The sequence below is a fragment of the Barbus barbus genome (assembly GCF_936440315.1).
Source record: "Barbus barbus genome assembly, chromosome: 16".
NCBI lineage: Eukaryota > Metazoa > Chordata > Actinopteri > Cypriniformes > Cyprinidae > Barbus > Barbus barbus.
Genome location: NC_136744.1, coordinates 23,984,177 through 24,006,226, shown reverse-complemented (window position 1 = coordinate 24,006,226; position 22,050 = coordinate 23,984,177). Strand labels below are relative to the sequence as shown.

Here is a 22,050-nt window from a genome sequence, read left to right as displayed (position 1 = left end):
AAAAATGATCAGTGTCAGGCTGGTTTGGAAGCTCAAACAAACCGCAATGCTTTGACTGTACTGACAACAACTAAAGTGATTCTTGCGATTATATATGTGTAAGAGAATAATTTTCCTGAAGTGGTTGTTGACCTAATTTTGATTGTAGAGTCCCGATTGGTCATCTTCATGCGTAGGTTTCTCAGATGCCACAAAAGCTGCCTGTATGGAAACAGTCTTTGATTGTAGTCATCCTGAATGATGAAGCAGCCCCTCAACATTAGAAATGTTTTGTGATTCTTGCGTTTTGGCCTGCAATCGCTCAAATTGACACTCTGTCATTTCTCACCGATGTGTGTGGACGTGTGCCTGAGATGTCGGCGTGATGTATATGCCCTGTTATCTCTCTCCTGTTTATATATCTGAGCCTGAAGGCCATTAATAAACGTCCGTATTCTGATTCCTTCAGCATACTGTAGCTGTTCTATTCGGATAAGATAAATTGATTGTACTGTAACACTTGTTAATGTCATCCATTTTTCATCGGCAACATGAGTAACCAGGCTATGAGAATCTCCGCTTTATCAGGGATTGAAGAGAATGAGGTGGAATATTATTATTATTATTAATTTATTTAATAGGGACCATGCATATTCATGAACATTGTTGTATGGAAATACACCATGTAAATATGCCAGAATTAGTAACAATAACTACTTTTCATCTGCAGTCCCTAGGCAGGTAACATAAAACATAAAAACAGCCAACAATAATACAACATTAATTCACTATAAATGGAAAAAAAAAAAAAAAAAATACACAATGATAACATATACATTAACAACAAGTGAATGTTTATTCAACAAAGAATATGTTTCACTGTGGCACACTATTTTTAAATAATTATATACATATTTAATTTTAAATGAAGGAACATATTTAGTACCATAATCGTTTTAGCAGTGATATAGAAATTGGTATCATGAATTGTGAACTGGTGTTTGTGTGTATGATAATATATGCATAATATTTTGTAATATTTTTTTTCAGGATTCTTTGATGAATAAAATGTTGAAAAAATAGCATTTATTCGAAATTGAAATGTAACTGTATACACTAGTGTTCAAAAGTTTGTGGTCAAATATTTTTTTTTTTTAAGAAATTACAAATTTTATTTAGCAAGGATATATATCACATTCATAAAAAATAATAGTAATGACTTGTATTCTTATAAAAGAGTTTTGTTTTGAATAAATGGTCTTCCTTTTAACTTTTTATTCATGGTATATTCCCGAAAAAACTACCACAAGTTAAATAAAAAATAATAATATATATATATATAGATATATGTATATATGTATATATAAATACACACACATACACGTATATATTTAAGAAAAAATGTATATTTGTATATTAAATATAATTATATATATTATATAAATACAAATATATGCATGCAAATATTTTCAAAATATATACTGTATGAGTGTGTATTTATATATACATAATAAATATACACAGTACACACACATATATTATGTACACAACATTTTTTATTTTGGATGCGATTAATCATGATTAATTTTTTGATTACTTGTATAATCTTACTGATCCCAATCTTTAACAACACATTACAAATTTACACATTTAGTTTTGCATATTAATTCTGAAATTTCATTAAGAAGTTCAGTGAGTTACTGCTGCTATTAAGTCTAAGTCACTTTTATGTTGCTGCTTTAAGTGTGTTTTTCATGTAATTGTACATAACAGACTTTCAAGCTGTTGAATACAGGCCTATATTAAAGGTTTGATCATTTTCAGAATGCTCTGAGGATGGTAATTATCTCCTTTCTGACCTCCTGTTGTCAGAAGCTCAGAGAGTGGCTTATGGAGAAAGAAAGACTCCTATTGCGCGGTTGTTTTTTGATCTTCTCAATTGTGGTACAGAAATTGAGAACCAATCAAAGATTCCTTGTCAAAAACCAGGGTTCACTCACTCAGGCTGTTCTTATTGCACTTTCTCTTTCCTATTGTTGCTTTTCTCAGCCCTCCTCCCTTTCTACACCAAAGAACTCGAATCACCCATCCTCCCTAATCCAAGTTTCCAAAGCGATGGGTGATTTATCATACTGGCCTATGTGTCATTATTATGCATGATTAACCTAATGGAATCTAAGTGATGGGCGCCGTATGCAGCCGCAGTGTTGTCCAAGGTGGGCAGGTTAATTTATCACTGCACTTTGAGCCAAGGTGGCCACTTGCTCTTAATTCAAACCACTGGCCGAGATGTAAACCCATAATGACAACACCACGGCCGGCTGCGTTTCAACTAAACACTAAAGCAAGCATTTCAAACCTTCAGCACTTGCTGTTTTTGGCCAGCATCACACTTTGCTGAGCTGCTGAGAAATTAATATTCAACCTAAGCACATACAAACAGGTGCCTCGGCTTGTTAATAAGCCTCTGAAGTGCCATATGGTCAAGGCGGGCGAAGCTAACTTACCTATCCAATGCTCGGATGGCCAGCTCTTAAAAACAATCATGCTGGGAGTTTTAATCGTGCTTTTTAACTGAAACAGCATGAAGTTGCAAAAGTTTGGTTATTTCAGGCTGTTTGGGGGTGAATCGCTTATTCAGGAAAATGCAGAAGAGCTCCTTCTACGTAAATGTTGTTTGTTCTTTGAACTGAAGAAAGTGGTTTTGCTCTTGAAATGCCTTTTTTACTTCCTGCACGATGGATCGTATTTTGTTTTAATCCTCAGAAGAGTGAATTCAAGCATTTGCATACGTCTTTTAAACCTTCCACCGACAGTGGAAAGTCACTGTTTTGTACAGTATGTGTCAGTTCTTGCCACTTTATTCTAAACTCTTCCCATTAGTGATCACCAATCACCTTGAACTCATCGTCACCTCATCCGTGTTTATCCGTGCTCTCCTTTTTTGACACCTTTATGTACTCGTAGACCCTCCTTTGTCCAAGATGCCATTTCAAGAAGCCTTTATCACCCTCAATGTTATGAGGTGCAAAAGTGTGTTTTATGCTTGATCGAGCCCAGTTCTGCTCAGAGCTGTTCCTGAACTCCTGAAGTCTAAACCGGTTGCTGTGCTTCAAAAACGCCACTTGCATTCTCACTTGAACCCATTAAACACCCTTCATTGGGTAATATAGATGGATGCTGAGGTCTTATATCAAGCTCATTTTACTGCTGGTGTGACGTTACATTGAAAATTATTGACCCGCTGACTTTTTAATGTGCATATTATATTTGCATATGCATATGAGCGTATATCACGGCTCTTTGATCTGTCCGCTTGACCGTGGGCCGTCTCGGTCCCTGTGCTGCGTGACACAGAGTAGTGATTTAAAAGTCTGGCTGGCGTGCTGAAGTTCAGCCCTGGAGGGTTCCTCTCCCTCTTAAATCTGCGGCCCAAAGATGCTGATTCCCAACGAGAGGGTGACCGCATTAATTTCCACTGATTTAATCATAGTGCTGCTAAAATGACCTGCGAATGGCAAGAGAGTCTCTTCCTCCTCCTCACCGTCTCGGGTGCATCTGAGGAGCCACTTCAACAATAAATGCCACAATTTTAATTTTCTCAGGTCTCCTCTTATATGCCGAGTTTCTTTTTCCGTATCTCAGTCCTATTCATGGAATTCTTGAGACAGAAAATATGCTTTTTAATCTTTTTAATTAGTTAAATTCTTTTGTTTGCTTGTTTGATGGTTGGTTTTAGGAATATGATTATACTTTGGCTGCTTCAAATTTCTTTCTTTCTTTCTTTCTTTCTTTCTTTCTTTCTTTCTTTCTTTCTTTCTTTCTTTCTTTCTTTCTTTCTTTCTTTCTTTCTTTCTTTCTTTCTTTCTTTCTTCCTTCCTTCTCTATAATGACACTATAGATTAGATATCATGACCAAACAATATATTATATTATGTTATAAAAAAAATTGTTAGTTTATGATACTTAATATATACTGTCATCATTATTATTTGTGACCCAGGATCACAAAACCAATCAATTTTTGGAAATTGAGATTTATAAATCATCTGAAAGCTGAATAAATATGCTTTCCATTGATGTATGGCTTGTCTGAGGGAATCTCAGGGTGCAAAAATAATCTAGATATTGAGAAAATTGCCTTTAAAGCTGTCCAAATGAAGTTCTTAGCAATGCATATTACTAATCAGAAATTAAGCTTTAATATATTTACGGTAGGAAATTTACAAAAGATCTTCATGGAACATGATCTTTACTTAATATCCTAATGTTTTTTGGCATAAAAGAAAAATCGATAATTTTGATATGCGTTTTAGATGTTTTATATTTGATATTAATTTAGTTTTCACCATGACAAGTGACACAGATGCGTTTCTCTCCACACCTGCATGGACGGTATAAATTGACAGTGTTATATTTACAAAGCAACAGCAAATAGAATTAGACTCATTTCCAGCAGTGTAACACGTTTGTATTTAATTTACAGACTACAAAAGGGACAGAAGAAACACTTAAACACCATCTGGCCATTGCTTGGTGCATGCTGAACTCTCTATACATCTGTTTGTTTGTTTTGTGACAGTTTTATTCACTCTCTGTGTCTTCATTATGGCATGAACAAGGTAGAGAGGGTTTTAATATAGTAACACGAGATTGACCTTTTGATGGTTTAATGTTGCATGTAATTTTAGTGGATGTACTGATTGTTTTTGAAAACAGATTGGCATCACCGTACATCCGTTTCCTCCTCTATCAGAAAGATACTTTTGTGACATTATTTGCATAATTACAGAATGCTCCATTGACATTGAAAACATGATTTGGATGTTAATTTAAATGACTTCAAACACAAAATTTTAAGTTTAAAGAGCTGGTTACTCAAAATAATCAAACAGCTTCTTGGTCGTGAAAAATCCAGTTTTTATCATAGAAAATTATTTTATTTTATCATAATGCTAGGACTATCTTCTCAAAATATCTCACACTACAATTTTATTTCAAAATTTGAAATGTACATTTTTGGTCTAAATATTTTGTTATCTAGATGTTTATTTTTTTGTTTGTGGTTTTTTTTTTTTGCGCTTTTGTGATGTCCAATTTGTGAGCTTTTTTTAAAAGCAGATTTCTAATATGTTTTTTTCTAACTGGAACAAAAATCATTTTGAATGATTCATGAGAAAATTTGACAATTGTTTTTCAAACAAGTAGAAAAGCCCTAAATGTAAAGATTTATTTTTTGGCATTTTTGCTTTATTATGATAAGACACTTATTAGACAGGAAGCGAAGTGGGAGAGAGAGGGGGGACGGGATTGGAAAAGGTCCGCAAGCCGGGACTTGATCTCGGGACACCTGAAGTGCGACGGCACTACATGTCGGCATGCTGTCCGCGAGGCTATTGGCGCAAACAAAAAAGCTGCTTGCTTTATTTAAAGAGTCTTGAGGTATATGGTAGTCTGCTTGGAAGAATTATTGTATGCACATTATTGTATTTTTCTGCAAAGTCTGCTACATTGAAAATGTAAAGAAAGTCAGAAGAAATTCATAGTTTTGTGGCAGCGCTCACTTTTCCCATGCAGGCTGTTGAACAAAAGCATCCTTGTGTAAGGGGGTGTACGCCTCCACTTTTTCTCTTCACTTTCTCGTTCTCCGATCCCCACTTTCATCCCTCTCTCCTCCGATCTCTCAGCTGACAACCGCAACCCCTTCATCTTCCATCTCTCCACCTTTCCTCTTCTCAAACTATCATACTCTCTCTGTCTCCTGCCTCGGGTCTCCTTTTCCAATCAGCACAGAACACACCTGTTTTTGTTTGGAGTGTCTCTTTTATTTTTCTCAAGCTTGACGGACTGCAGGGTTGAGGAGGGCAGGAAAGAATGGAAAGAGGAGGCGAAGGAGGAGGAGGCGTCTCACTGGGGTTGCAGGACAGATTCCTCTTTTATGAGGAGCGCTTGGTATTCGGGACATGGTCCGGCATTTAGAGCCCTCGTGATTCATAGCAGAGGGTGTCACGGCCTGTGGCGACGGACGGACGCACTCGGCCTGACTCTTGCAATTATGAGTTTTACAGAGCACGTCACTTTTCCTGCTTTAAAATCATCTTCGGCAGAGAAGATAAAAAGGTCACCAGTGTTTTAGCTGCCTTCTGAAGATCTAATTGTGCCGCTGACTTTTGTCAGCATTTTGATATGAAAGCTTTTGAAAATGGCAGAACCGCACGAATGTGGGTGTATGAGGTTTTTTTTTCTGTTGAGGTGTGTGTGTACGCACAACCTGGTCTCTTTTATTCTCTGCCTGTATTGATTTGCCACCAGGAGAGTATTGAAGATGGTCTTTATTTTTAATTAAAGTTCACAAAGCCCATATTGAGAAGGCTAGCAGGCTTCTGACCCAAGCCTCACTGCATAAGACCTGCGTTTCCTAATGCCAAGATGGGAAAAAAAACATTGATGAGCTCAGGGTGTTGAAATAACCTCTGATTTACAGTCCCCAGAAACTGCAGGGTTTTATCATATTTCCATACATGAGCTCAGATATTTCTTCTCTCATGCACTGTGTGTGTGAAAGTGTGCTTCGTGCCATCACATGGGGGCACTGTTAGGCTGTGCATTGCTGGAAATCAAGCCGTACATCTCAAAATGGTCACTGCATGCAAACACACACTCTCACACTCTTTTCATCTCCTCTTCTTCACCCTCGTTGCACAGAAAACACATGCATGGATTCAGTGGGCTTCTGAATGACACCATTTAGAAAGTGCTCTTTTAATATCAAGTGCCGTAATGTATGGATTTAGTTCCCCTGCATAGTGGTACTTCGAGGCGATCAGCGGGACTCTTGGTGAAATTGTAATGGCACTCTGCCTGATGAGTGTGAATGGTGTATAATTGGTCTTTAATGCTCATTCTTTCTCCATGTCAGGCGTACGGGATGTCCGTCCTGCCGCTGAACCTGATTAAAGGCACGCGCAGCATCCTGTACGAGCGGCTGGAGAACACTGAAGACACGGAGGAGGTGGAGCACCAGATAGACAAGCTCAAAGCCAAGGTCTCTGTGTGTGTGAACTGAATTCAGATCAGAGCTCTGCTTGCTTTATTTAAGATGAACTGCTTGTCTGTTGCTGTCCTTGAGGTCAGTGGTTCTCAACTGGTGGGTCTTGAAATTGGTCTGAAGGCTGTCAACAGATGCGAATAATGAATGCAATTTGTATACTACTGTTCAAAAAGTTTGGGATAGTTTGAATACTTTAATTCAGCAAAGATGCATTAAGCTGATAACATTGATGAAGATAATGTTTTTGAGCAGCAAATCAACATATTAAAATGATTTCTGAAGGATCATGTGACTGAAGACTAGAGTAATGGCTGCTGAAAATTCAGCTTTGCCATCACAGGAATAAACACCTTAAAATATGTTAAAATATAAAATAGTTATTTTGAATTATAACAATATTTTTTACAATGTTATGAATTATACTGTATTTCTGATCTACTAATTGCAGCCTGGGTGAATGGAAGAGTCTTCTTTCAAAAACATCTTACTAACCAAACATTTGGACGGAAGTGAAATTAAGTAAAATAAAAAAGCTTAAAAGGAAGAAGAAACACTTCCCATATCTTCCTATATGTTGGTGTCAAAGGTTGTACAGTGTTTTGGCAAAAGATCATCTGTCATTTGGTTGAAACTACACAATTTAGGTAGAGACCAACATGGTTAGGTTATATGACATCCCTTGTCTGTCTATATAATGAACAGAATAGCAAAAATGAAAGGAAAATATGACCTATAATATTGGTTTACAAACAAAACTGTAGCTGTAATAGTAGATCATTTAATTGAATCGCCAAATGCATAAATGTAAACAAGGATAAGCAATGGTTTAGAGCAACTTCAACTTTTTGAGGTAACTAACTGGCTGCTGAGAAAATGAAACATCAAAATTCAAAAGACATTTTTAATTTTAAACCAAATACAATATAAATACCAGTATGATGTATTTTTATACAATAAGCAATTTTGTACCTTTCTCTTCAGTGTGCTGATGGGCGTCCTCTCTCTATGAGAGACCGGAGGAACCTCCAGGATTTTGAAGCTAAGCTACAGGTGCTGCATCGTCGGGGCCATCACCTGGAGATCGCAGAGGGGAACTGCTGCAATAAAGTGGGCTCTGCTCTCCGTCCCATGAAGGTGTGTTGAGTTTAACCTCAGTTACTTTATTGACTTTGTCCATGTGCTTTTTGCAGTTTCAACTACTCCTGATTGCCCACATTGAAGTGGTTTGTTTGTGACAGTGTTGCATGTTTGGCTTTGAATCGCAGAGGTAATGCAAAAAGAATAGCAATTTTCTAAGATATTTTTTAAATTACTTTTTTTTTTGGTTCGGTGTACTCTCAAAACAAGAATAATAATAATAAAAAAAAAAAAAACTCAAAGAAACCATCTATTGAAACTAAGATGAAAAAATGGCTGGTTCTGAATGTGTACAACGTTCTGACAACTGAAAACATATGAGCAACCACATTTATTTTAACAAGGTGGCACAAAATTCTTTTAATTCTTATGGTGAGAGAAAGCCTAAATTATGACAAAATCTCTTCAAAAAAATCAAAATCTGATGACTGTGATGATTTTTGGCAAATAAACTTGAATAGACTTTGCAGTTGTTCAATATAAGTTTTGAAAGAATATAATTTCTTTAACTCATACTTTATGATTTACATGTTTTATATAAGCTTAGACTTATATATACTATAACGCTTACCATTTATATTCTTTTTTTCCCTTTTGATGTTTTTTTCAAGAATTTTCGTCATCTTGTTCCTAATTAATTGTTCCATTATGTCGTCTTGCAAAGTCTATCAAGGGGGAGGTGTGAAAGAAATTAATTTTCCTGGTGACTTTGATGTAACACGTACATTACGACTTCATTTGAATACCAACACATTTTCCCAAGAATATAAAAAAAAAAACTTTGGGTTTTATCACCTTGGCACAGATTTGCCAAACTGAGCAGCCACTTTGCTAGATGCATTATTTCACCTTATTACTGTGCTTTCGATCCGCTAATGAAGCCATTTGTTATTGAATATATAATATCTCTATTTATTTATTTGGCAGCTCTTTTTCGATATACGTGCTCGCTGGGAATGACCTTGGCTGTGTTAAAGCCAAATGCTAACATGCTCTAGTATGACTTACTTTCTCTTGTGGGACACAAAAAGTGATGTTTAAAGAATATCCTGGCGATTCACATAAACTGAGGCTGTTAAGCATGAAAATAGCAAAATGTGGTTGAGTAAATGAATTTCCATTTTCAGAGAACTGTCCCTTTAAATATACATCTAGTGATGCACAAAATTGCTGTGATTGTCACAAACCTTGTGCACTCCTCTAGCCTATCTTTAAAATGTTTGCCGTCTTTCATTCACTTGCATCGTTTCTTCTCCCAGCATGCTCTGCACCAGAGGGGTTCCTCATTTCTGTCTTTAGCAGCCCACTAGCAGCAGACATGAACATGGCACTCTAATGATAGACTCCAGACTCTATTTATACCTAAGCTAGGCTTGAGATTTACTAATTTTCCCACAAGAGCTTCGGGGAAATGCATACGAGGAATCTGTCTGCAAAACAGATCTCTCCATAAGTCACTGCGCCTCGTTTACGTCGCCATGATGCGCTGCGCTTGTTTTAGCTTAGCATATGTCTTTGATTTACAGTGCAAATTTAATGATTTAGTGCAAAGGTCATCATCTCCTCTTCATATTCTCCAAGGGCCATTTTCAGGCTTGATTCATGCTTCCTGCTGCAAAGTCTCACGTGTACTTTGTTGTCGCTAACACAACGTGTACTGATATTCAACATGTTTCCTTGCGCCTTGCTGTGAGAGCCAATGGCCTTGCGTAATAGAGTTGCGTGTTAACTGTTGCATGGGTGGTCCAATGGGGTGATTTGATACGTGTGAGTCCCTGCTGATGAGTTGAGATAAATTCAGCTGTCAGCACAGACTAATAGATCGCGAGGTACACGAACACATGAGTGCACACTTCTATTACTCTTTAAAGTGGACCCGGCAGATGTGATTGATTCCATTAAGAGAGCAGGTTAATTGACCTAAATTCTGTATTAGATTGATTGATTAGGTTTGATTGATTTTAATTATTGTGTTTACCGTTTCATCTGCGGCGGAAATTGGTTCAGAAAATTGAAAGTGGTGTATTGGAGATAAAGAAGTATTTTAATGAGCCCTGAGAAAATGAAACGCAACACTTACCATGCAAATTGCACATATTTCCCCCCTTTGCAGCAAGTAACGTGCACGCTGGATCTATACGTATAGTCGCCACGGTGGTTTGCTTGTAACCGTAGAGCTGTAGTAGATGTGCACGTGTGTCAAGAGGTTCGCACATTAGAAACCAGCAGGCCCTGGGAATGACGGCAGTGGCAGGTGGTCGCGAGTCCAATTATAAAATGAAATGAACCTGTTTATGAAGCCTGTGTGAGTGTGATACCTATAGAGGCTTTCATTATCATTCAAAGGATATTAAAAAAACCTCTCCTGTAATGCACTTTCAGACAGTACACTGATAACGCAGCCCTTGGCAGAGCTTAGAGCAAGGACGATTATGGACCGGGCCAATGTGACCAGGGGCGTCTGACTGCCAGGGGCCTCGAGCGGTCCGTTATGGCCAAACATGGGGAAACAAGCTGCTGCAGATGTAAAATTTATATAGATAACAAACAGTTATCACAGTGTGCACAATGTGAAATAAACAAAGCAATGAGAAAAGTTAACTGTTTATGTGCCATTGGTACTATGTGTCATTGGTAATTTGGAGATTGTGTTCTATTTTGTGGTAGATTATGTTATGTAACCAATTTAAAGCTGCTCTGTGTCTGCTCAAAAGTCAGTGTGAAGACGCAATGCTGAATTAAAGACTAAATTATGCTTGCTCAGACCCTAGTATCAACGTATACAGTTGTAATTGCTGTGTAAATTAATTTAAAGGGTTAGTTCACCCAAAAATCTAAATAAGCACATGGTTTACTCACCATCAAGACATCCTAGGTGGATATGACTTTCTTCTTTCAGACGAATTCAATTGGAGTTAAAAAAATATCCTTCCGCTAACCGATGTCCGCGCATTCATGGAAAAGTGACTTTCCGGCAGATGATGTAAGACGTATGCGTAGGGCATGCTTAGAGCAAAACACCGGTCACGAATTAGAAGTACAAAACGAGGATTTTTAAAGAAAAATATTGGAGGATTTAATCCAAGAGGAGACTGGTTTCTCTTTGCTAAAGTATGGACACTAAACAAAAAGGTTGGTTCTCGCGAGACTATCATATTCTCATCAGCGCATGCGACAGTTAGCGCAAATTACAGATTTATAAAGCCATTACCATTTATAAAGTTTTAAATATGAATATTTTTCTTACAACAATGCATCGATTCACTACAAGAGGCTTTATTGACCATGTGAGGCACTTTTTAATTATGGATGGATGCACTTTATTGGTCTTCTTTTGGACTGTTGAATGAAAGCACCCACCCACTGAAATTAAAATGCTTGTAAGAGCCAGGATATTTTTTAGTATAACTCCAATTAGATTCGTCTTAAAGAAGAAAGTCATATACACCTCGGATGCCTTGAGGTTGAGTAAATCATGGAGTAATTTAAATTTTTGGGTGAACTGTCCCTTTAATGCACCTCTGCGCAGCATTGAACAGTCTATGTGAAGACACCTAAATTCCACTATTATTGGCCTTTTTATGCCTTTAGGACAGTAAGTGGACAGGAAGTGAAGTGGGAGAGTGAGTGGGGGATGTGTTCGGGAAAAGTCCGCGAGCTGGGACTTGAACTCGGGACGCCTGAAGCACAACAGCGGTACATGTCATCGCTCTGCCTACGAGGCTATCGATGCCAACACATTTGGCATAATTTTGCCTCTAAAAATGGCCTCTTTATTTATTTTTTCAGTTTTTATGAGCATGATGTTTGAGTAGAAGCTTGTGGAAATGTCTTCTCTAAGGGGAACAATAACAGGAAAAACATTTCAATCATGTTGATCTGTAACCTCATGTAGGTACCTTCCTAAAGGGACTTAAAACAGGCAAACGTGAGTTTAGGTAGCTGTGTTTATGCTCTATATTGAAGGCTGTTATTTTGTTGTGTAGCTGAAGGCATGAATAATTAATTGCCTGATGCTGTAACTTTTGTTATTATTAATGTACTCCTTTCTTTAAAGTTAAAGCTCTGGCTGTCACGGTTATTACAGCTATAACTGCAAGTGTTTATTATTGGTATTACGGCAACAGCTTGACACATAAATTCCTAATATATGCTTAGAATAGCTCCAGCTGTGTTTTTAACCACAAAGCGTAATTCTAGCATCACTAATAACTTGCAGTCATTCGTTTGAATTAGTTATAGATTATGTCTCGAAGGCGGATTCACACTAATTTACAAATCTATGTTCTCGCTACAGTTCACAATCTGTCATATTGTTCTTGTGGGAAATGTGTGTTCATTGCAAATGTCACTTGCTTTTGTGAATATTCGTTAGGAGTCAGAATTGGTATTAGCATTGTTTGGTCTAAACATTGCCTGTAATGTAATTATTACATAAAACAATGTTAGCATAAACGTGAAATACATATTCTGTCATATTACAGAGGAGCTTCTCTCAAAATTAGAGACAGACAGATAGATGTGTCCATCTTTAATGTCTCTCTATAAAGTATTTTCTGCTTCGAAATTAGTTTTTTCTTCTTTTTTCCTTTTTGCCACCTCTGTTCCTTTGTTTTGTGAAAATCTGGAGTGATTACTGCACACGTCAGGGTTTTGTTTACTCCCTCAAGTCAAGTCAAGCAGACGTGAGCTCCGGGAGGCCAGTCAAAGGCAGCCGTTCAGTCTGGCATATTGGTTTTGTTTTGCTTTGTGGGTTGTGAGTGTTTGTGTCTCCGTCTTTGTTCATTTACTCTTTCCTCTGCAGTTCAGTCTGTTCCTTATTTAGAGAGCTTGTGACCATGTCGTCCATATTACTCTTGGCGATTGTGTCACTCTGAGGTGGATCGCACCATATGGCCATGTGTAAAAAATGACGCGACCTCAGGGGTAGACATGATGGACCAATAGGGAGTTTCAGTCCTTTGCACAAACTTTTTGGAGATGAAGTGTGTATTTTTTCATACTAGTATATGTGTGTTTGTAAATTAGCGTTGAGGACTAAGTAGTAGAAATTAATGAATCAGTTTGTTCAGACTAATTGCTTCAAAAGAATCAATTCACTAATTAATTAAAAGGGATAGTTCCCTCTAAAATGAGAATTTTATCATCATTTACTCACCCTCATTTTGCACCAAACCCACATGATTTTCTTTTTGTTCAGAATTTTTGAAGAACATCCAGGCAATTGTTTTCAGTATTATGAGAGTAATAAGGACTGGGGCTGTCAAGCTCCACAATGACAAAAAACACAATAAAAGTATCATAAAAGTCATCCATATGACTCATGCACTGTATTCCAAGTCTTCTAAAGCAATACAATACGTTGTGTGAAGAACTATCCTATATCTTCATATGACTTCAGAAGACTTGGAGTGTAGTGCAAGTCATGTGGACTAGTTTTATGGTACTTTTATGCCTTTTGTGAAACTTTTCCATTGTTCTACTCTTTTCCTATTCAGGATAATCGCATAGAAATGAGCAACCAGTGAATTATTCATTATTCATAGTGGAATAAAAAAGTCATATGGGTTTAGAATGAATCAGTAATTTTTGTCTAAATGTCTCACTTTACAGCATAATGCATGTTTAGAATGTTTAATTATGAATGTTTGTTTGCCATGTTATTTTAAATTTATTTGATTAATGACAGTTGATACAAGTTGATGTCTGCTGTTTTAAATAAATAATAGGAAAAATGTTAGTTTTATAATAAAACTTTTTATTTTTTAATCTTTGCATATTTCTATGGTATTTTCTTTTTTGGAAGTAATTTATACTTGCATTCAGCAAGGACACATTAAATTAAATCAGAACTAACATTAAAGACTTTTACATTGTTACAAATGTTTTCCATCTCAAATAATCCTTTTTCTTTTGTTCTTTCTATTCATTAAAAAAAATCTTGAAAAAATTTATCAAGGTTTCCACAAAAATACTAAGCAGCACATTTTGTTTTTTAATCTGTCATGTATTTTGTGTATTTTGTGTGGTTGTGTCTTGTGACTTTGTGATATTTCAATTATATTTTTAAGGATAGTTTCTAAAATAAAGTTACTAAACTTTGTAACTTTGTCTCTTTTTGGTCTTGTCAGATCTTGCTCGGGGTCTTCTTCATCCTGGTGGCCCTTTTGTTTTTCGTGACCTTGTTTATTTCCAAGTAAGTTCCATTAACTTGTACGAAATGTCACTCTGATAGCATTCTACCCCATTTAAACTGTTTTCTTACATTCACACGTTACCAACAAATGACTCACCCCACTGAAAAGGCACAGGAAGAATGACGTCCCCTAAGAGCGCAGTGCATTTGAGGAACACTTTGATTCAGTGCTGGAGCTACCATAAATCTGTTGTTATTGTACACACACATTCGTCAACACCTGCAGCGCTCTAAATTAGCTCACACTTACAATAATGTACCATCATTCTATAGCAGACCATGGAGAACAGTAGTTAATGATGTTTTTTAATTCAGTCTCTTATGTGATGATGTTGCTAAATGTGTTTGTCTTGTTTCAGTCTGGATAAAGCTTTACATTCAGCTGGTATCAGCACTGGATTTATCATCTTTGGGACGAACCTAACCAACCCTCTTAATGAGCTACTGCTGGCGCTGCAACCGGTGAGCAGCCTTCTCTTTTTCTTTTGTCTCAGAATCACGTTATGTTTGTGTCCTCGACATGAGTGCTAGTGACAGTTGTGTGCAACCAGAGTTGTGTAATGACTCGGGAGGAGAAGCTACCAGAAATGGAAAGCATGGTTCGCTTTGGTTTTACTACAAAACTTATCAGCAGAACAGCACTTGCTTGTGCCTGTTGCAAGAGATGTGAAGAATACGATCTGTTCACCGCAGACAATTTCTGCCAAGACAAGCAGCATTATTCTGTAATTGGCAAGTGCACACTGTCAATCAAAAGTTTGGACACACCTACTCATTCCTTATTATTGCAACTTGAATGTTTTTTGAATGTTTCTTGATATTTGAATGAAAAACTATAAAACAGCAAAAATGAAAGTCTGATATTTACAGTGCCCTCCATAAGTATTGGAACAGTAAAGACAAAATAGCTCTGTTGGCTGTGGAGTCAAGACATTTGCAAATATGATTAAAAGATGAATATGAGACAAAACTACAGAATGTCACATTTTATTATTAGCCGTTTCAACACATATATGTTTTACCAAATAAAAAGAACAGCACTTTTAGAGTTCATCCCACTCATTGATGTGAGCATAAGTATTGGGACAGTTGAAGATAAGGCAGATATAAAAGATTAAAAGCTATTATTTAGTTGCAGATCCCTTGTGCACAATCACAGCAGTGAGTCTGTGACCCATAGACATCACCAGACTCTTGGTCTCATTCTTTGAAATGCTTTTCCCAGCCTTTAATGCAGCCAATTCCAATTGTTGCTTGTTTTGGGGAGTTTCTGCCTTTACTCTCCTCTTCAGCTGGTGAAATTCATGTTCAATCAGATTTAAATCTGGAGATTGACTTGGGCAATCTAAGACTTTCCATTTCTTTGCCCTTATAAACTCCTTGACTGAACTGGCAGGGTGTTTTGGGTCATTGTCCTGATGCAATATGAAGCACTTCCCAATGAATCTGGTGGCATTTTCTTGAATATTGGTAGACAAGATGGTTTCCAAATTCATTCTGCTACTGTCATACATTACATTAAGTCATCAGTAAAGTTGAGAGGGCCTGTTCCGGAGGCAGCCATGCATGCCCATGCCATGACACCACCTCCATCATGCTATACAGATGAGGCTGTATGCTTGGGATCATTTGCAGTTCCCTTTTTTTCTCCACATTTTTGCTTTCCCATCACTTAGATAAAGGTTCATCTTTATCTCATCTGTCCATAAACACAGTTCCAAAACTCTTCTGGCTCACCTTTGTGCTTTTTTGCAAACTCTAATCTTGCCTTTCTATTTTTGGTGCTGGTCAGAGGTTTGCTGTGTAGCATCTGTAATGCTGTGTCAAAGTCTCCCGAGGACAGTAGCTTGTCAGAGCATCACACCAGCTTTCTGGAAGTTGTTGGTGATTTTACAGACACGTCTTTTAGGGTTCATTTTCACAGCTTTTATGATTTGTCTGTCATCAACTACTGTTGTTTTCTCAGCCGATCAGGTAGTTGTTGGTTGCTGGTGGTTTCCAAACTCTTGATTTCTCCATGCCCTTTGTTTTTGCTAGAGCTCTAATTGACTTCCTCCTTTCTTTTAGCATCCAAATTGCTTGCTTTTCTCTCAAAGTCAGCCCCTCATCTTCATCCTGGTTTGTGTGTGTCATCATCGATTGCAGGATTCAGAATGCAGAAGTAATGGATATAACTGATACGACACATTCCCTGCTTTTAATATCTGAAGAATTACTGCAACAGGATACAGCTGATCACTTAGAAAGAGCTGTGAGGCAACTGTTCCAATACTTATGCTCACATCAGATAGAGGGATGAAACTCTAAAAGTGCTGAACTTCTTAGCTGGTAAAACATATGTGTTGAATCACCCAATAATAAAATGTGAAATTCTGTAGTTTTGTCTCATATTCATCTTTTAATCATATTTGTAAATGTCTCCACAGGCAACAGAGCAATTTTGTCTTTACTGTTCCAGTACTTATGGAGGTCACTGTATGTAGTGGCCAATAAATGTTAAATAAACTGATGAAGGGCATCATGCGAAGATTTTAAAGCAGTATTGGAGAGTTCCATGTGCCCTTGTTTGGCTGCTTTTCTTCTTCAACTTTGTAATATTTAATAATAATTATAAGTTTTCCAACAAAAATTTCCAACAAATAAGATTTTTTTATTTATTTTTTTAATCCATGTACTATCGTTCAAAAGTTTGGACTTCGTAATATTTTGTATGTTTTTGATAGGCTGTTATTATTATAATAAGTGAAACGTTATTACAATTTAAAATGGTTGTTTTCTATTTAATTTTTTTTGAAGTGTAATTTGTTCCTATGATGCAAAGCTGAATTTTCAGCAGCCATTACTCCTGGTTTCAATGTCACATGATCCTTCAGAAATAATTCTAATGTGCTGATTTGACATTTATTTTTATCAGTGTTTAAAATCAATATTTTTGTGGAAACTGTGATGCATTCTTTGATGAATACAACGTTCAAAAGAACAACATTTCTTTGAAACAAATCTTTTGTAATGTTACAAATTAATTTAACACGCCCTTGCTGAAGAAATTTATTAGTTTCTTTCAAAAAAATAATACTTTTGAATGAAAGTGCTTGTCAGCAGACCTAAAGGTTTTCAACATCCTGAAAAACATAAATTTACACAGATGTGTCCAAACATTTTTGGCAGGTTGTGTTCATCATCAATAGCAGTTTACTTCCTCTAATTACGCTGTATTGCTTGAGTGTAAAACATTCTCAAAGAAATTAATTTGTAGTGGGTAGATTTGAATGTAGTATTGATTTGTATGGACATTGAAGCCCAACATAATTTTTCAACATGTTTTTTTTTTCACTCACTTATTTTTTGTGTTGTGAGACCGGTTCAAATTGTGACCGTACCCCCAAGATTATGTGCTACCCCAAAGAAATTAGCAGCATTTAACCCCCTGACAAAAGTCTTGTCGCCTATCCAAGTTGTAGGAACAACAAATAATAACTTGACTTCTAGTTGATCATTTGGAATCAGAAGTGGCTTATATGAAAGGCAAAGGCCTCTAGATTACGCTTATTTTACCAAAATAAAATCTTATCATGCCTTGATGTTTATTTATTTAATTAGGACAGAAAGGTCAGACTTTGCTTAGACAAAAGTCTTGTCACTTAACAGAAATAATGTACAGTACAGAACATAAAGTCATGGTGCAGTGGAAAAAGAATTAATATTGTGTATGACTCCCATGAGCTTGGAGGACTGCATCCATACGTCTCTGCAATGACTCAAATAACTTATTAATAAAGTAATCAGGAATGGCAAAGAAAGCATTCTTGCAGGACTCCCAGAGTTCATCAAGATTCTTTGGTTTCATCTTCAATGCCTCCTCCTTCATCTTACCCCAGACATGCTCAATAATGTTCATGTCTGGTGATTGGGCGCTGAAATATGAGAAGGAGCGCCATCCTGCTGAAGAATTTGCCCTCTCCTATGGTTTGGAATGTATTGGGATGCAGTTCAATAGATGATTCATCGGAAAAATCAACCTTCTGCCACTTTTCCACAGTCCATCCTTCCTACAAGCTGTGGGCCTTGACAAATGCAACACGATTTTTGTCTTCTGTTTAATGCTGGTTTCTGAGCACTAATTCGGCCATTGAGACCACTGCGTGAGAGAATTCGACAAACTGTTCTTCTAGATACAGGGGTTTCTGATGATCAGTTGTTATATAGCTCTGCTGCAGTTGAAAAAGGGCTGGCCCTGGACTGTCGAACCAACAAACGGTCCTCTCGAACAGTTGTCTTACGGGGTCTGCCTGACCTGGGCCTGTCATGAACTTCACCAGTTTCTTCAAATCTTTTTCTTATCCTCTCCACTTGACGTTTAGATACATTAAAGATGCCTGCCACCTCAGCAGGAGACTTGGTCTTCAGGCTCTTGATGATCAGCACTTTGGTCTGTGGTAGAATCTTTGGCATGCTGTCAGAGGTCAGGATGTATTTCAAATGAAGGTTGGGTGTGCTGGGGTTCTTCTTCTACACACCTGGGAATGTGTTAATTACAGTATTTGTCACAGGTGATGCTCTAATCTGTGATTGGTTGAATCCTTTAAAGATGTGACAAGACTTTTGTCTAAGCAAAGTCTGACCTTTCTGTCCTAATTAAATAATTAAACATCAAGGCATGATAAGATTTTATTTTGGTAAAATAAGCGTAATCTAGAGGCCTTTGCCTTTCATAAGCCACTTCTGATTCCAAATGATCAACTAGAAGTCAAGTTATTATTTGTTGTTCCTACAACTTGGATAGGCAACAAGACTTTTGTCAGGGGGTGTAGATATGCATTTCACTGGGTCTGAATAAACATTCACCTCAATCAGATTTTAAACTTATTTCAAGGATGTGTGTCTTAGATTCATAATGCTGGACAGTTGTAGTTTCAAGTACATTTGTGTTTGCATTTATGCATCTGCTCAAAACACAAACCAGCAAATGTGGTGACACTGAACTGCAATCTGCAAGTCCAACAATGTCCAAATCTTTTAAATGAAATAAAAGACCCTGAACAGTTTATAACCCTGTCCGTAGTCTGTGGCTGCTTGCTGCATAAAAAGATGTGATGACCTCTGAATTAAGCACTATTTATGAATCAGAAATAAGTGCGCCTTTCATCATTTAGTGCTTTTGGAAATTTTAAATCTTTCCATCTTCAAATAGCACAGTGATCAGTTTCCATGTGCTTGAATAAAATATGATCACTTGTTTCACTCGCTACTTAAGATGGCTTGATTAAACCAAATTGTTCAGGAATCCAGACCATTGATTTCTGCAATTAGGCCATGCGAAAAGGGAACAAGAAAAGTAATTTGCAAAAGGCATGCAGGCCAGAGAGTTATTTCTCATGCTTCCAGAAACATTTCTAATTTGTACTTCATGATATCACTGACCATATTCTGTCTGCGATATGAGGGCAACAGTTAAGGTCAGTGTGTGTTTAGCTCATTGCAAAAACAGCATTTCAGCTCCAGTGGAATTATGGAGGACAAGCTGCCAACGGAAGAGGCATTGCTGTTTCTACTAGCCAACAGCTCTTCTAGGAAAAGGCAGATCATTTTTAGCTTGACTTTCAAACAGTTCTGCCATGTACTTTCTGTTACTCTTTTGAGATGAAATGCATTGAAAATAGTAAGGATTGCTGAAACATCACCTCAGAGTTGTGGAGCGATATATCTCTAGCACAGGAGTGACAGTATTTTAGGCCACCGCTGAGAGTGCGAGTGTATATATATCCTTTGTGCCTCCAGCATTGTGTGCTTTGTGAAACATACATCACTTATTCTGAAAACCACTCTGGTACACAAAGAAAAAGGCAGTGAAAGTGGACAACACTGCCATGGTCTTCCTGCCATCTTCATTGTCAGGGTAATGGTGTTTTAGTTGACTCTTAGGCCTGAAAAGTGTGTGTTGTGTGTAGATGAATAGAACTACATTAGCCCTGGTGAATGTCTGAAATAGATCAGGGCCTTCTGTATTTGTAGAGTTGTTGTTCAAGTTCAAGTTTATTTGTATAGCGCTTTTTACGATACAAATCGTTGCAAAGCAGCTCTACAGGAAATTAAGTTTCCACAATATATTTATATATTGCAGAACCTTAAAGGGGCTATGTATGTGTAGGTTTTTACTTAAAAAAAAATCTTTAAGATAGAGTTTTCATTTGTCCATTTATGAGCCAACCATAATGTAATAGGAAGAATGACACCTTGACTGTCCACCACGGTTGCCTCTATCAGCCTGTAGGCTCAGTTGTGTCTGGAGGAGTCGGGTCCGAATTGGCGCGAAAATTCACAAAATGTGATGGCATGCGCGTTCTCATCTACAGCGGCAATCGCTAGCGGTAGTGTTTGAAATGGACTCTGCGGACGGAAAGAAGCGACCAGCCTCCAGCACAACCCAGACACCCACGGAAACTCCTCGTAAGCTTAAAAAAAAAAAAGAGCCTTATTTAGTGCGCACCAAGAACGAGCATGAGACTGGCTGCAGTTCCTCTAACAGCCACTGGTGTCAGTAACTGTTAGAAATTTCAGAATTTACACAGCGCTCCTTTAATATATTTAATTTATGGCAAAATTTGGTAATTCTGTATGTTGTCTGAGCATTAGCATCCTCTGAGGTCCTTTGAGGGGTTGGCATTATCTTTTCTCAGGTGTTCGGTCATCTCAGATCATTTAAGGGTTGGATCCAGACTGAAGCTTCTGTAATTCCTAGTTACCACGGGATGTTAATCTCGTCGCAGAAACAGAGAAACAAATAGAGACATAATTAACGTAGCTGCTGTTCCATCTAAGCAAAAATGATTTGTTCAAACAAGCTAAAGAATAATAATAATGTACATTTGATCAGATATAACTGCAGTACAAGATTATAAGATGCATTATGTGAATGCTTGGCTAAAGAGATGTGTCTTTAATCTAGATTTAAACAGATAGAGTGTGTCTGAACCCCGAACGTTATCAGGAAGGCTATTCCAGAGTTTGAAAAAATGTGAAAAAGCTCTACCTCCTTTAGTGGACTTTGCTATCCTAGGTACAACCAAAAGTACAGAGTTTTGCGAGGTTAGGGAGCGGGTTGGATTGTAGCGTGGTAGAAGACGAGTTAGGTACGTAGGAGCTAAACCACTTAGGGCCTTATAGGCAAGTAATAATATTTTGTAAATGATTACGGAACTTAATAGGTAGCCAGTGCAGAGACTGTAAAATTGGGGTAATATGATCATATTTTCTTGACCTGGTAAGAACTCTAGCCGCTGCATTTTGGACTATCTGTAGCTTGTTTATTGAAGATGCAGGACAACCACCTAGACTGGCTGATTTTTCTCTACTTTCTTCAGGTTTTTCCACTGGACTATGTTCTGATCACCATCATCACCATGTACTTTGTCTTCACCTCCATGGCCGGGATTCGTAACATGGGGATTTGGTTCTTCTGGATACGGGTGAGACACTACAGTCACCCCCCCCCCATCTTCATTGACCTGCTTTATTAACTACACTTTTTACTCGAAAAAATGTTTTCATCTCAGTTTTAAAACTCATCTCAGTTTTAAAACTCTGTTTTTAAAGAAAAAAATAAATTCCACATAAGAGGTCATTGTACTATAAAAACTCAAAACTTCCAGCACTCGAAAAACTTGTTAGTCTAAAAATGGCTTATATT

General features: G+C 37.3%; 1 protein-coding gene across 1 annotated transcript in view; it reads left to right on the top strand.

The window, feature by feature from the left end:
* The window catches only part of LOC306882416 (lysosomal cobalamin transport escort protein LMBD1-like), a 95,083-nt gene that overhangs the window by 40,284 nt on the left and 32,749 nt on the right, over positions 1 to 22,050 (top strand). The window contains exons 8-12 of the mRNA XM_079437017.1: positions 6,899 to 7,024; positions 8,012 to 8,164; positions 14,299 to 14,363; positions 14,723 to 14,825; positions 21,725 to 21,829. Of these exons, the coding sequence (XP_079293143.1) occupies positions 6,899 to 7,024; positions 8,012 to 8,164; positions 14,299 to 14,363; positions 14,723 to 14,825; positions 21,725 to 21,829 (552 nt within the window). The remainder of the gene's footprint in view (positions 1 to 6,898; positions 7,025 to 8,011; positions 8,165 to 14,298; positions 14,364 to 14,722; positions 14,826 to 21,724; positions 21,830 to 22,050) is intronic.